The sequence below is a fragment of the Rhipicephalus microplus genome, chromosome 8 (assembly GCF_043290135.1).
Source record: "Rhipicephalus microplus isolate Deutch F79 chromosome 8, USDA_Rmic, whole genome shotgun sequence".
NCBI classification, from domain to species: Eukaryota; Metazoa; Arthropoda; class Arachnida; order Ixodida; family Ixodidae; genus Rhipicephalus; species Rhipicephalus microplus.
Window position 1 is genome coordinate 16304454 of NC_134707.1, and position 13636 is coordinate 16318089.

General features: G+C 44.8%; 1 protein-coding gene across 1 annotated transcript in view; it reads left to right on the plus strand.

Moving 5' to 3' along the window:
* The first annotated feature begins 2586 nt into the window (after positions 1 to 2586).
* Positions 2587 to 13636, plus strand: part of LOC119165718 (uncharacterized) — a 31685-nt gene continuing 20635 nt past the window's right edge. Inside the window, exon 1 of the mRNA XM_037417799.2 lies at positions 2587 to 2918. Coding sequence (XP_037273696.2) covers positions 2802 to 2918 — 117 coding nt within the window. The 5' untranslated portion in view covers positions 2587 to 2801. The remainder of the gene's footprint in view (positions 2919 to 13636) is intronic.

Here is a 13636-nt window from a genome sequence, read left to right on the forward strand (position 1 = left end):
AGCAAACTCTAGAAAGGTTGCACCCCCGCTCCACACCGGCCACCACAAACGACTGACCAAAGGCCAGTGCCCCCCAGTGCGGCCGAGAGTTCCAACAAATGTGAAGAGTGGACGAAAGAAGAATAGCATTGAAAAGAGCATGTAGTCTTGACTCTTTAGCGGTTAGTGCAAGTCAAGCCCTGTTAAGACCGTACAAGCTCTTGCTTAGCTCGTGGAAATGCGTTAAAAGAACGGTATTTTCGGCCTCACAAACAAAACAAGAAGGAACGAGAGCTAAAGAACACCACGGCGGAGTTGTTTCGTTTTTACCCTTTGTACGCATGCGCACGAGTGTGCTTGTGTGAACTGCTATCTGTGGGGCAAGACCTCTTTTCGTGGCGAAGCCCTCTCTACAAGCAAGTCTTCGGTCTGACAACGCCTTATGCACGTCATCTTTGTTTCTGACTTAGCGTACCACGTTTACCTACTATTTTTTGTGAGTCATTCTCTTTTGCGGATATTTGAAGAACGACCACCTAGGTCTGCCATGATGAACATACATGGTCACGCGAATTAGACGATGACCCAAGAATAAGGTACGTCAAGACACACGCATGGTGTACCAAATCCCAGTTGTACACTCTTGCACCCCCTGAACGCGAGTACGTTATACCGCATAATTCGTAGTATACGTCGGCATACTTGAACCGCCAGCCATGTAGAAAAAACAATACCAAAGGTAAAGAGGCCGGAAAAAAAATTTACAACTGTTTCACATTCCACGTCATGTATACGTATTGTAACTCTTCTTATTAAGGTAGTAGTAGCGGTTAGGATGCTAGGCTGCTAAACCAAAGGTCGCTGGTTCGATCCCAGTTGCGGCGGTCGCACTTCGGCGGAGGCGAGGAGGCAGAGTTCCGTGTAATGTGCGATATCAGTGCACGCAAAAGAACACCAGGTGCTCCAAATTTCAGGAGCATTCCACTACAGCGTCTCTCATTCTCATAGCGTGGCTTTTGGAACCTAAGACCTCGGATATCATTGTAATACCGAAGTCGTGTGATTCACGTGTGGCACCTCAAGTTCGTTAAAGCTGTGACAAACGAAGAAATGAGCCCTCGAGTGACACTTCCTTCATTCCCTCCATGGCACCGCAATCAACGAACTGCTGACGCGTAAATCACCGGTTATATTTTTCACGCGTGAAGAAAGCAGTACCTGCACATGTGCTGAAGCGGGATGCTGTTCAAAAATTTTACAGTTCCTTCTTTGATCATTGCTTACAATGCATTATCGGCGGCTAAAGTTTGCTGATTTAATATTGATCAGTAAGGTTCGAGTGTTAGTTGCAGCTAGTGCAAAAGTGTATAACTTGGTAGTTGGTACCGTAAAATAAGACATTTGTTGGAAACGTAGCGCTATCTGCGCGTCTTCGTTCGATAAGGTTATAAGCAGGGCATGTTGATAACTTTTCATTTTAACGTGTAAGTGAAGGTGCACATTTTACATAGCCCCACGGAAGCCTTTCCTGGGTGCTATTCTGGACACTGTCTAATTCCGCCATGTTGTCAAATTTCGTAATGACGGCCTTTTAAGCCAATCATAGAGGTCGTATCAGCTCATTTGGCCAATTAGCACCGGTTAATGGCAGAATCTGACAACATGCCGAAATTCGACAATGTCCGGATTAGCACCCCCCTGAAAATACAAAGCATGAGCGTTACCCATCTTTACGGCACATTTCACGACGTCCACGCTGTTCATGTGATGTCGTGAAGATAAGCCCCGATTGGTCCACAAAAGATTAATCAGTTGCGAACTGTCCCCTACCCTGCCTTACCATGCAGCCGCGTATAGCCATTCTGTCTCGTCTCGCACTAAATATCGTGAGTGATTTACCTATTTCGCTTCGTGCTTTTTTTTTGCACTTTAAACTCCACTAGCGGATATTATGGCGCGTACTCGAAAACAGTGAAATTCTGATAAGCTCTACGTGTAGTGCTGAGACCGTTCCCGTGTTTTATCGCAATAATATGCTCGCGCAGACGAGATAGCTTCTGTAGGAATTCGAGTGAAAGTGAAAAAGTAGCCACTCTCTCGTCTTTTAACTAGGAATGTTTTTAGGCACCCTTTAACGCAACGCTGCACTTCGAGAAGTTAATATGGACGCCTCAAGTGTTTCCACTCCGAAAGCGCACCACATTCACCTTCTTTCTTTACGGGTCGCCCCTTTTGCACGTGTTCGAGGAATGGCTAAGTCTGCAACGCCTTCACAAGCGGAATAACACTGTGCGACACGCAATCCATTGGAACGAGCGAAGCCAAATGGGGGTACGTGAAACCGAAGATTCGCTTTGGTGCTCGCCCTTCATGCAGAACAACGCGCGTTCGCAGTCAAGCAGCCTACCTCTGGAAGGAGGAAACTGCGCGCCCTTTCCAAGTGCGGAGGGTAAAATGACCTGCAGCGAGCCGTCCGGCTACCTTTACCTGTCGCGTCCGCAACGGTTTGAGAAAGAGGAGGAAATAGTTCCTCCATTTCGCTTTTTTTTCTGTTCATCTTGTTTCGGTTCCCCTCGAAACGCGCCCCCGGGACGGGGCCAAATGCAGCTGCCCGCGATCAGCGGCCCAGCATTTGCCGTTAGAGACTGGACCAGTCGGTCGACCCGTTCCTGCTACTCCTGTTGCTCATAAGTTCGTCTGCTCCCACAACCGTCTCTGCAACAGCAGACGGCGAAATCGTGGGCTTCGCTTCATTGCTGTCCATATAGTGCCAGAGCAGCGGTCATTGTCGATTGTTGTCTCGGGGATCGTTCCAAGGAGTCATGCGGGATCAGCTTCACCACGTGGTCCTCCTAGTCACGTTCGCATGGCTTGGATCGGCTGTGGCCGGGCCCATCGAGAAGCCAGAGAAGGGTGATAAGGACGGCGGCAAACAAACGGTAAGTTGATGCATGTTGAGATTTTGTTAATAGCCTTTATTTTGCTTCGTGGCGTTGAAATAATGTAGGCGTTTTCACCTCTACTCCTAGGTGGGATGATTGATTGCACCATTGCTCGTCGGATGTTCTGTCGTGATGACAGCCCATCAACCACTGTGGCTATATTTTAAAACATCAATTCGAAAGCTTCGATTCGGGTATAACTAAAGCAGCGTTCTTAAATCAGTATATTTGATTATGTTCAGCCATGCCGTATATTTGTTGGTGCGCGTACCACCATGTAGCAGTTATCGACAGTACGACGATTGTCTATCGCCATTTTTTTTCTACTAGCCTATGATAGCAGCCGCGTAAACATGTATTGCAACGTAATTTGAACTTAACACAAACGTTTTCTTCAGTATGTGTGGGTCATAGGTCGTGTCGTGATAATTAGAACACCTCATTGTTCCCGTCTGCAATGTTCAACTGTAACAAGCTGGAAACACGTTAACAAACTGATATAACAATCGATAAAACGGTTCTCCAAATTTGCTCATTCCCGCCGCGCATGCTTCAGTGGTCACTGTGTTCCGGCGCTCATCATTAGGGTGAGGGTGCGACTCCCATGCGAAAATATTCAGGTCTGACAATTGAGCTGCTGTAATGCATTTACGCTGCACCATCAGCGCCTCTGGTTCACTTTATAACGTCAGTCAAGTACCCATGCCGATTCATCGCTTTCCGATATTCTTCCTGAAAATGTTACACTGAGTGGTTAATCGAAGAATGTTTGCCAGCTGTGGCCACGCTTCTTCTCTTGAACGAGATAAAATATCACTACCTCCTTACTGCGGGGAGCACGAGGGAAATCATATGTGAAAAATACGCTTTAAACAAAACGCACAACATATTGTTGCACAATATTAAAGACGAGCATCATGCTAGCCGTGACTGAATAACGGCCCGTAGAATTCGAGTTAACATACCTTGCTGCTCTTCGTGAAAATAAAGGCACATATAAAAAAATATAGTTTACCATATAACCTGCAACACGTGAACTTGAAAACTACAAAGGAGTGTGCAGTCGCCTATTGACGATTAGAACCTATAAGAACCAGCTCAACCACCAGAATCATCTGTGCAAGAGAATCGTGCTTATGACTTTCCGTTGTAGCCATCAGAACGTTATTGCTGCTGATATAAGTACTGCGCATATCAGTAAGTAAAAATTCGTTGTCCCTTAAAATATTGCGTTCCCCCAAGCAGCGACATCAGCACGTTCCTGAAATTTGCCAAGTTCCCGACCGATAACCAGAACCACAAACCTGCGTCTGTATAGCTATACTGAATTCCTTGGTAGCTGTTCAGAAAGTCTCTAAATGTGTTTGTAGCACTCAGTGCTCGGTGTAAACTTAAGGCATGCAAACAGGACACAAGGGGAAGACGAGCCAGCACAAACACCACCACACTCTCCCCGCCCGTCCACGTTTGCACGGCGTAACTTAATAAAGCCTGTCCTGTGTAGTTCTTCTTAGGTTGCTCTATTTTCGCGCTGTTTTTCTCTAAATTTTACACGCGATGAATGCCTATCAACTATAGATAGCACGGAATTTATTCCGTTTTACCTGTAGAGTAACCTGTACTAGGGCTCTCACGAAGGTTAAACCTTCAATCTTACTTCAAGAGACGGGTTTACATGCGCGAAGCAGTGAACACTCTGGCCGCACTCTCGCATATAGTATATATAGAGCAGCCACGTGCAGAGAATATCTCGTATAAGCAGTCAGGATAGAGTCTGCGAGGAGTCAGCGTAACCCTGAATGCGACCCAAGAAGCTCGTCCCACCTTGTGTTCAAAGCAGGCAAAACAAAGAAACCAACTGCGTATAGGGCTGGCAACGCTGATCTCGTGATGATTCTAGACATGATGGAGACTCTCCACGGCTCGGCGACGCATTTCCTCTTTTAGTTCCTTTAATGTCTATATCTGTATTTCCTTTATCTGACTTTTTTATACGTGCACAAGATTGATTCTGCACTCTTGTACGTTTATACAAGGTTGCGCCCCGATGCATGACCAAGCATTGTTTCGGTACATCGCTCGTGGCGCGCTCCTGGTCGTTCAGTTTGGCGTTTTCCACGGCTCATTATTGAGACGTCGATGCGATTTCTTTGGTAAGCGTTCCTTTTTTGATGGCATACTTCACTGCGTAAATGTTTGCGCGTGGGTTTCCTCTTCTAAACTTGACCGTGACTATTACTCCTCAGAGACATTTCGCTAATGTGACACACGCTGATAACCAGCGTTCGTTTGAAACATGTTGTAGAAGTGACCTCGAAATCAATGTCACAGTCAGTTTATCTTTATTTATTTATTTATTTATTTATTTATTTTTATACTCTCAAGGCCAGAGGGCATTACAGAGAGGAGTAGTCTGACAACAATACATCAATAACTGCAATTTTGAAGGCGGCAGATTCTTCGATTGCAGCAATGGAGACAGTAAGGTGGTTCCAGTCACTGCTTGTTTGAGGCAAAAAAAAAAAACATGGCAAGTGTTAGTGCGGCATGTGGGAACATTAACTTTAAGATGATGGTCGAGCGCGCATTGAAATGGTAAACAAGAAAATATGCATAGCAGGGGCTCTTATTAATATGGCGGGTTCCACAGCAAGAACACCACTATTTGATTATGAGAGACGCCGTAGTGGAAGGCTCCGCAGATTTCAACATCTGGTGTTTTTATTTAACGTGCACTTACATCGTGCACTACACGGAGCTCCACCATTTCGCGTCTGTCAAAATGCGACCACCAGGACAGGGATCGAACTCACGACCTTCGGGCTAGTAGCCGAGCCGCATAACCACTGCACCGCCGCGGCGGAGAAGAGGTCCCCTTAGTTGTACAATGCATCGGAGGTCTAGGTTAATAATATCAAGAAGCATAAAAACAGGATGCAGTGAACAAGAGAGCCAAAACAAAAAAATACTTTTACAAGACAACGAATATATAATGAATAAAGAACAGATATTCGGATACAGCAGCCAATTGATTGATATGTGGGGTTTAACCTCTCAAAACCACCATTTCATTCTGAGTGACGCTGTAGTGAAGGGCTCCGAAAATTTCGACCAGCTGAGGTTCTTTAACGTGCACCCAAATCTTAGCACACGGGCCTACAACATTTCCGCCTCCATCGGAAATGCAGCCACCGCAACCAGGATTTGATCCCGCGACCTGCGGGTCAGCAGCCGGGTATCTTAGCCTCTAGACTACCGGGGCGGGGCGCACAACGCCAAATTCATCATCTATATGTAACCACCAAAACGTGAACAGGAAATGATATCTTCTCAAAATTGGAAACAGGAAATTTTTACACAGGGATATGCGGGAGGATTAAGTTTAGTCTCGTTAATGAAAAGCTGAATAACAAGTTTGGATTCATCAAAAAATAAAGAGATCTTCATAGTTAAGGCAATGCAGAATCATTGCACACTTTTGAAGCTGTGAATGTCGAAGTCATTTTGCTGTAGTTAGAATGTACAACGAATATAAAAAAAGCATGAACGGTGTTTAAATCTGGTGTTATTGGTAGAGAATTGGTCGTGTTATTTGAAAGTTTCAGGTATAATCCCTGCCCACGGCAAGTTATTTTTTCGTCCACTTTTTTTTTTCCACATATAAATCACAACTACTACAAGTTACATTCCCTAAAGCTTTCTTGTCTTGATTGCCTGTTCTTATTATTGTTGAGTCTAACAACTTGTCCCGTCCTAATTCTAGCTAACAGTTACGTTAACTACCAACAAGGTCAAGCTGATCTTTTTCCTCATTGAGAATCCAGTGCACGCCAAAGCTTCATTTCGAATTAAGACGGGCCAAAACGAATAGATAAGGCAAGCACAAATCATAGATTAGGCAAGTCTTTCTCTCATCTATTTGTGGTTCGTCCTGGTTCTTGCTGCAGTTTTCACCTTAATGCTTACTTCAGAACACTAGCGCAAAGGATTACACGGACGATAACTGATCAAGACGGGACATAGCACTGTGTCAAGTCTTAATCAGTTGTCGTCCGTGCAGTCCTTTGCGCTAGTGTTCTAAGTTATGCATTGCCAACTAGCCCATCAGTCTGTCATTTGAAACACCTTAATACTATGTACCAACTAGGCCCTACAAAAGTTTTATCGAAAGGACCATGAGTGTCAACCCATTTCGTACCCAAACTCACTGCCAAGCAAGCAAGAGGACAGCAGCCTCACGAATCTATGCAGGACCTAAACGACATCGCAAAAGAAAAATTCAAAGTAGCGTCACGGCGCTGTTTGCCAACATGCACGTCCAACACGAAATAGAGGGACAGAACAAGCCGGTGCGGTCACGACTTACGAGGTCAAAACTAGTCGTGTGGTTGACCCACTCCAGAAATGTCACTGCACCGTCTATCTTCTCTTTCCTGTATTTCCATTTTCCCGTTACGTCACTGCCCGTCACCGTTCCTCGTAGTCGTTCGCTTCACTTTATAACCTTGTCGATGGCGCCGGCTTTCGGAGCTATCGACTGCTTTACGAATGGGTTTGAGGGCCACCATATTTCGCTGTTAGCCTTTGTCTTTTGTATCTTTATTAACTGAGCCAAGTAATACAGTAGAGACATACGTATTCAAACAATTTGGTTGGTGCATGCGGTATTTCGTGCCCTTATTAATTCACGTGGAAGTATGCAAAAAGAAGAACCCGTAAGCTTAGCAGCCCAAGACGACGGCTCATACATGTCTTACTGAAAATATTCCATTGAAAGTGAGACGAACTAGCGGGTCCATAACTTTCAAACGTAGTGCCCGGACACTCGTTAATGCTCAGTTTGTACACGTTTACAGCTTCGCGGCCATGTGTATGTGTTCGAGTTTGGTACCTGTCCAGGGAAAGTTATCTTTCCGTCCATTTTTCTTTCTTCACATTTACATTACGATAAGTTCTAACAACATCCCGTATACTTCCATGGATTGTCTGTTAGACCTTATTAATATGGCGCACGTAATGTGGTTTTTAAGCTCATTAGGCGCACGTGAAACCTTCTGGCTATTTAATTCGGGGGGCTTTGCGTGCTGGAACCACAATGTTAATATGAGGCACACCGTCCTGGAAGACTCCAGAAATTTCGACCAACTGGTCATTCTTTAAACTCTGCTGACGTCGCGCAACAAGTTAGCATTTAGAGTTTCGCCTCAAACAAAATGCGACCTGCCGTGACCAGGATCCACCCCGCCTCTTTCAGATTAGCAGCCCAGAGCCCTAACCACTGTACAACCATCACGGCATTCTGGCTATTTATCTTGCTCTTACTAATACTGCCATATTTGTTTAGTATTCGCTATTAGTTAGTTAGTTAGTTAGTTAGTAAAATTTTGCAAACAGGAAAACTAATCAAAACTTATTCATTCACTTGGTTTGTGGCATTATTCCTTGCCTTGAATTGTAACTTTAGACCCCACAGGGTTTGTTAACATGCTTTTTATTCTCAAAAACTGATCCGCCCTCACTGATCCGCCTGAGAAACTGATCCGCCTGATCAAAATATGACCACTGATGCCAGAAATCAGACCTACAACTTCGCATTCGTTTCAGATACGTCCTAGGAAATCTAGTTTCGGGATATACTTGCAAAGTGGAATAGCAAAGTAATGTGTAACATATTGACATTGTTGTCAAGCTATCTATAAACATCTTTGTTGCAAAAAAAATACCTTGCAGACAAGTACATTCATGGTAAAACTGTTGTCTTTTCTTTCTTTCTGCTTGCACGGCAGTTCTAAAACTCAAATATTAAGACCACTCTCTCATTTAAGGCCTGACCTCAATCGCTGTCATTCGAATGCGCACATTTTTCAACGTGCAAGTCAGCCAAAGGGAGTGTGCCAAATGTTCACACAGGCATCTAAAAGAAGTTGGTGGAAATCAGGACGGCGTTAGAAATTCCATCACGAATAGCTTCCCACGACAAACCACAGGACGCTGCCATCAAAGACGAAATCGCTATTTCTACTCAAGAAACAGACAGGCCACTGTAGGCAAGCGAGGCCTTATGCTGATTGCAGACGCCCCACAGCGCCGGAAAGCGAACGCAACAGAAGCCAAACGGGTGCTATACCATGTGGTGTGTAGATGTGGCGGGCATACTAATGCGACACTCTATATATACATAGACGAAAATAAACGCTTACTCCAAGTTTGTCGATCTTATAGGTGCAGATTGCGTTTTCCGCGTGGGATACGCGCTTCTTTTCATGCTATTGTATAACTTTGCTTCCCTTTTCTTATTTATTTTTATTCTTCTCCTCTCCTTTCCTCCTCCCTCTTGTAGGGTAGCGAACTGGTTGCAACCTGGTTAACCTCTTGGCCTTTCTATTGCTTTTCACTCTCTCTCTCTCTTTCGATCTCTGTCTCCGCGTGAGATAGTACACATGCATCTGGGTGTACACGTGCGTCAGACCGTTTTAGTGTGTATATAGCTTGCTTCGCAAGGCTGACGCAGGTCGTCTCCGCAGACAAAATGACGCATGAAACAACTATGAAGCATTTTGGTTTGTCCTGCAATCTACAAAACGCAATATGCTTCACGTATGACAGAAAACCAGGTGTGGACGGTGCATGTGCCCGCCTGGAAAACACGACCGCATCGCAGAAAGCGGTTAGCGGCCACTTCGAGTCTATCCGGTGGCCGCTGCGCGCTTTGTGCCTCGCTAGCTACGAACGAATGTTTTTATTTGCTTCAGATTCGTGTCCTAAAGCTTCGACAGCAATGTATTCCTGTCGACTCGGCACCGTTTTCGAGAGCCATACTGAAATAACGGATGCTGCCGAATGAGCTAGAGGTGTTGGGCACTTTCTGAATCTCGGAGAAAAAAATAATATGCATTTGTTGACTGCTTTTTTATCCCCCGTAGCTGGTACCACTTGACGTGGTTCATGCCACCCTGTCCAACCTCCTCTGAAATTTTCACTATTTGTAGGTGTGTATATTAGTTAACACTCATAAAAGCATGTATGAACGTACATAAAAATCGCAGCATATTTACGGAGTGAATGATGATGAGTGGATCGAAGCGTCCATCAGTCCGTCCACGCTTCCGTCCGTCCCTTCATTCCTCCGTGTGTCCGTCTGTCCGTGCATATGTCCGTCCGTGCGTAGATTCATACGTCAAACAGACAGTCAGCGGATGATTGATGGTTCGCCAATAAAACCCTCCGAAGCCTCGCCCCACTCATCATCATTCACTCCGTGGATATGTTGTAAGGTGGTCACTACATACATTGCACACATACAGGTGGCGACCAACCCACGCCTTCGTGCCTCAAGGAGCTTCGCTCTTAAAAGGTAGAACTCCATGCGACTTCATTCACCCCCCAAATCTCCGCCACTCTTGACTGTCTCGGCGTGTCTTAGCACCGGTACCGCAGTTTAATCCAAATAATATTGTAATGTATTACTACAGTGGGCTTCCCAAAACCACGATGTGATTATAAGAGATGCCTCGATCAAACCTAAAAAATAAAAGTTTTACGGTTCTTTCTGTTCAACTCACCCAGATCACTTTCTACGGGAAATCAAAATATTAATGAACGCAAAAGGACTCTTTGACGTATACTGTTGAAGTAACTTAGTTTTCTACAACGCCTGAACATTCCACATGCACATTCCACACAATGATACAGGGCGGGGAGTGTTATAAGCTTTTGCTTGGTAATGGGAAGGGTGGTTGGAGGGAGGCTGAGGAGTGACTTCGTTGATTGAACAGTCGGTGTTTCGCTGTTGGTCATTGTGCTTCGTTGTTTTATGATACAACAGTTTCGAGGCGTAGGGCGTGGAGGCCTGGTGTGTCATCCTACGGCTACGCCTTTGACCGAGTCACATCTGACCTTCGTGCAGCACTTCTGTATTTGTCACCAACGATAGCACCGCTGAAACTCAAACAACGTAATCATCTTCAAAACCAATAAGGGAGGGCCTTCTCATAGTGGCTTTTCACGCGACAAATGGATCAACGAGGTAGCACCGAGAGCTGGTGTTTGTCTTCTGTATTTATTCAAAGTTTGGAAATATATGCAAACTTTTTCCAAGTTCGGGGGCACGCCTTATCGGGAAGCATAGGGTATGTGCAGAATACGACATAACTTTGCTGTCTGTCGTTTGGTCTTCCTCTCAGAAGCAGCGCTGGGATTTTTTCCCAATATCTACAGTTCGAACTGAAGAAAAGCAAACAGGAAATACAAGGGAACATATGTGCATATGTGTACCACGCATTTTTGCTTGAAAAATACGTAAGCAGAGGTTCAACAGTTCTGTTCTAGCCTTGAGGAAGACGGGTCTGCTTGTCAAAACGTCTGCTTGACACAACCTTTACTTACGGACTTTTCATCGCAGGCGTAGTACTATAGAAAAGAGCCAGACACACACGCTTGCTACTCGCACGGTTGCAATTTTCTGCATTACTTAGCGCACGACATATCAGTACAGCTTTCTTTCCTCCACTCTGTATCTCTCCCTGTAATGCAAAACAAACAGACGCCCGTCCAGGACGTGTCTCGAGACATTACAAGGAGATCGCATTTGCACGCATTGACGTCAACATCGAGCACGCTCCGGAGTTGTCGCGCGGTAACATCCCGCCGACTTTGACCAGACGGCCTACATAGATACACCGCGTGAAAAGAAAATAGACGACCACAAAAAAAATGGCCCGTGGCGGCCGCAAACTTGTCCCAATAAAGGTGCTTCGGAGGACCCATTTCGATCGAGCGAGACGCATTGGCTCTTCTCCTCCTTGAGAGGAAAAAAAAAATATGCCGTCGTGCGCCCTTGTTTTATCGAGTTACACCTCGTACACGCATTCTTCTTCCTCCGTAGTTGGGTGCAGTACTGTGAGGAAAGCGTACGCGTCCACCAATACGATGCACGGCGTCTGTGAAGGCATGCAGACGTTGCGCAGGTACTAAAAGTAATGGGTACCTAGCTTAGTGCACGGAAATTTCATTATGTGCGGCAACATGTATTCCTAGTATTTCGCTCCGTTGGTTGTGGAAGTACGCGTACCGTACCACGTAAAAAAGTTCTCTTTATGCATCGTTGTCGTTTAATTGTACCACATTTACTGGCCACTGTAATATACCTTTCCTTACACAGATTTTTATTCAACTGTAGGTATATTCGTCATCAAACAACCAAACTAACCCTTTCCTTTCTTGATTTTTTACATTAAGTTTTTTTTTTCTTGCTCGCTCATTCGGCATTGCCACATTCATGCATTCCTTATTATTTCCAATGCAATCACATTGTGTAACATGCTCATGGGCTGCTGCACACCATAAAGGGCCAGAGCCTTGCGATGCTGGCAATAGCACGCTTTTTTCCCGTCAAACCCTCATTGGGGACTGACGTTTTAATTGATCGATTAATTGATTGATTGATTGATTGATATGTGGAATTGTGTTAAATGTCACATACACTAGCATGGATGAGCACGAGAATTTCTACGGACTAAAGACACTACGCCAAACGATAGTGGTTTCATTGTAGTTTCACTTATTCACTGCAACATTCTGGACACCCATGTTCCGCTTACTAAAACGAACTTCTGTGGCGATCTCTTGAAATGCTTAACAGCGGATAAAGGATACCCTATACCAAGATGTACGTTTCAGTGCGGGACAAATTGTTGTCACGTGATAATGCTATGAGTTTTTTGTACTTGCAACAGACAGAAAATCAAAATATAATCTATACATGCGGTGCTCTGCACAGCAGAACTACAGTATTGCCAGAATTATCTCGAGTAAGATAAGCCTGACAGTATTGACGAGTACTTCTTGAACTACAGGTCTATAGCAATTGTTCATGCACATCTCATTTGACGTCGCCATATAAAGAAAACAGAATGAAAAGTTGGTACAGATTATACAAGGCTCCTTCAACTATCTTTTTTCAATATAAGATGGAATATTTAAAAACATGTGATGATGATACAACATATTTCCTCCCTTCTGTATTACGGCTTGTCGTCGTCCTATATAGTTAAACAAAGTCTTCAGTCGTCTCTCATGTTTATGCTTACTTTTCCATGTTCATCCCCTTCATAGCCGTACCTTTATCCCTGGTTGCTTATCTGCATCGTTTAAACAACGCGCGCAACAAACTTGCTTTAAGTCGACCTCTGGTGACGGTTTCAAGTAGCGCTCGCGTTCTCGCACTGCCTCCGAGACTGTAGCGCTTTCAATCTCGGAAGCCACACAACAAAACGCTGCGCCGTATTTTGTGGATCAGCGGTTCCCCGCAGCCTCCAACAAAGCGAACATATCTTGGTCTTCTCTTCGTTTTGTTTTCTATCTATTTCGCGTACAACGTGCCGCCAATCATCAATTTCAGCTTTGCGTATCTCAAACACAAACGGTACAGCGAAAAAAATACGAACAAGGAAACGCTTCAAGGAAGGAAGGAATTAGGTCCGTTTTAGGTGCTGCTTCCTTTTCCAATGCGCCGTTTTCTTTGCTTCCAGATTTCCTTCGCCGTGTTACATACACCAAGCGTACGAAACCGATGTTCGCAGACAGCGGCCCTTGTGAAACCTTCCTTGAAGTCAGAAATGATAGTTGGAAAAAACCGTAATGAATTATTGATATCGACAGCAACCCACATATGTCGGTGTACACCTCTAGTGGTGTCGGCAATTGAATACAGCCTG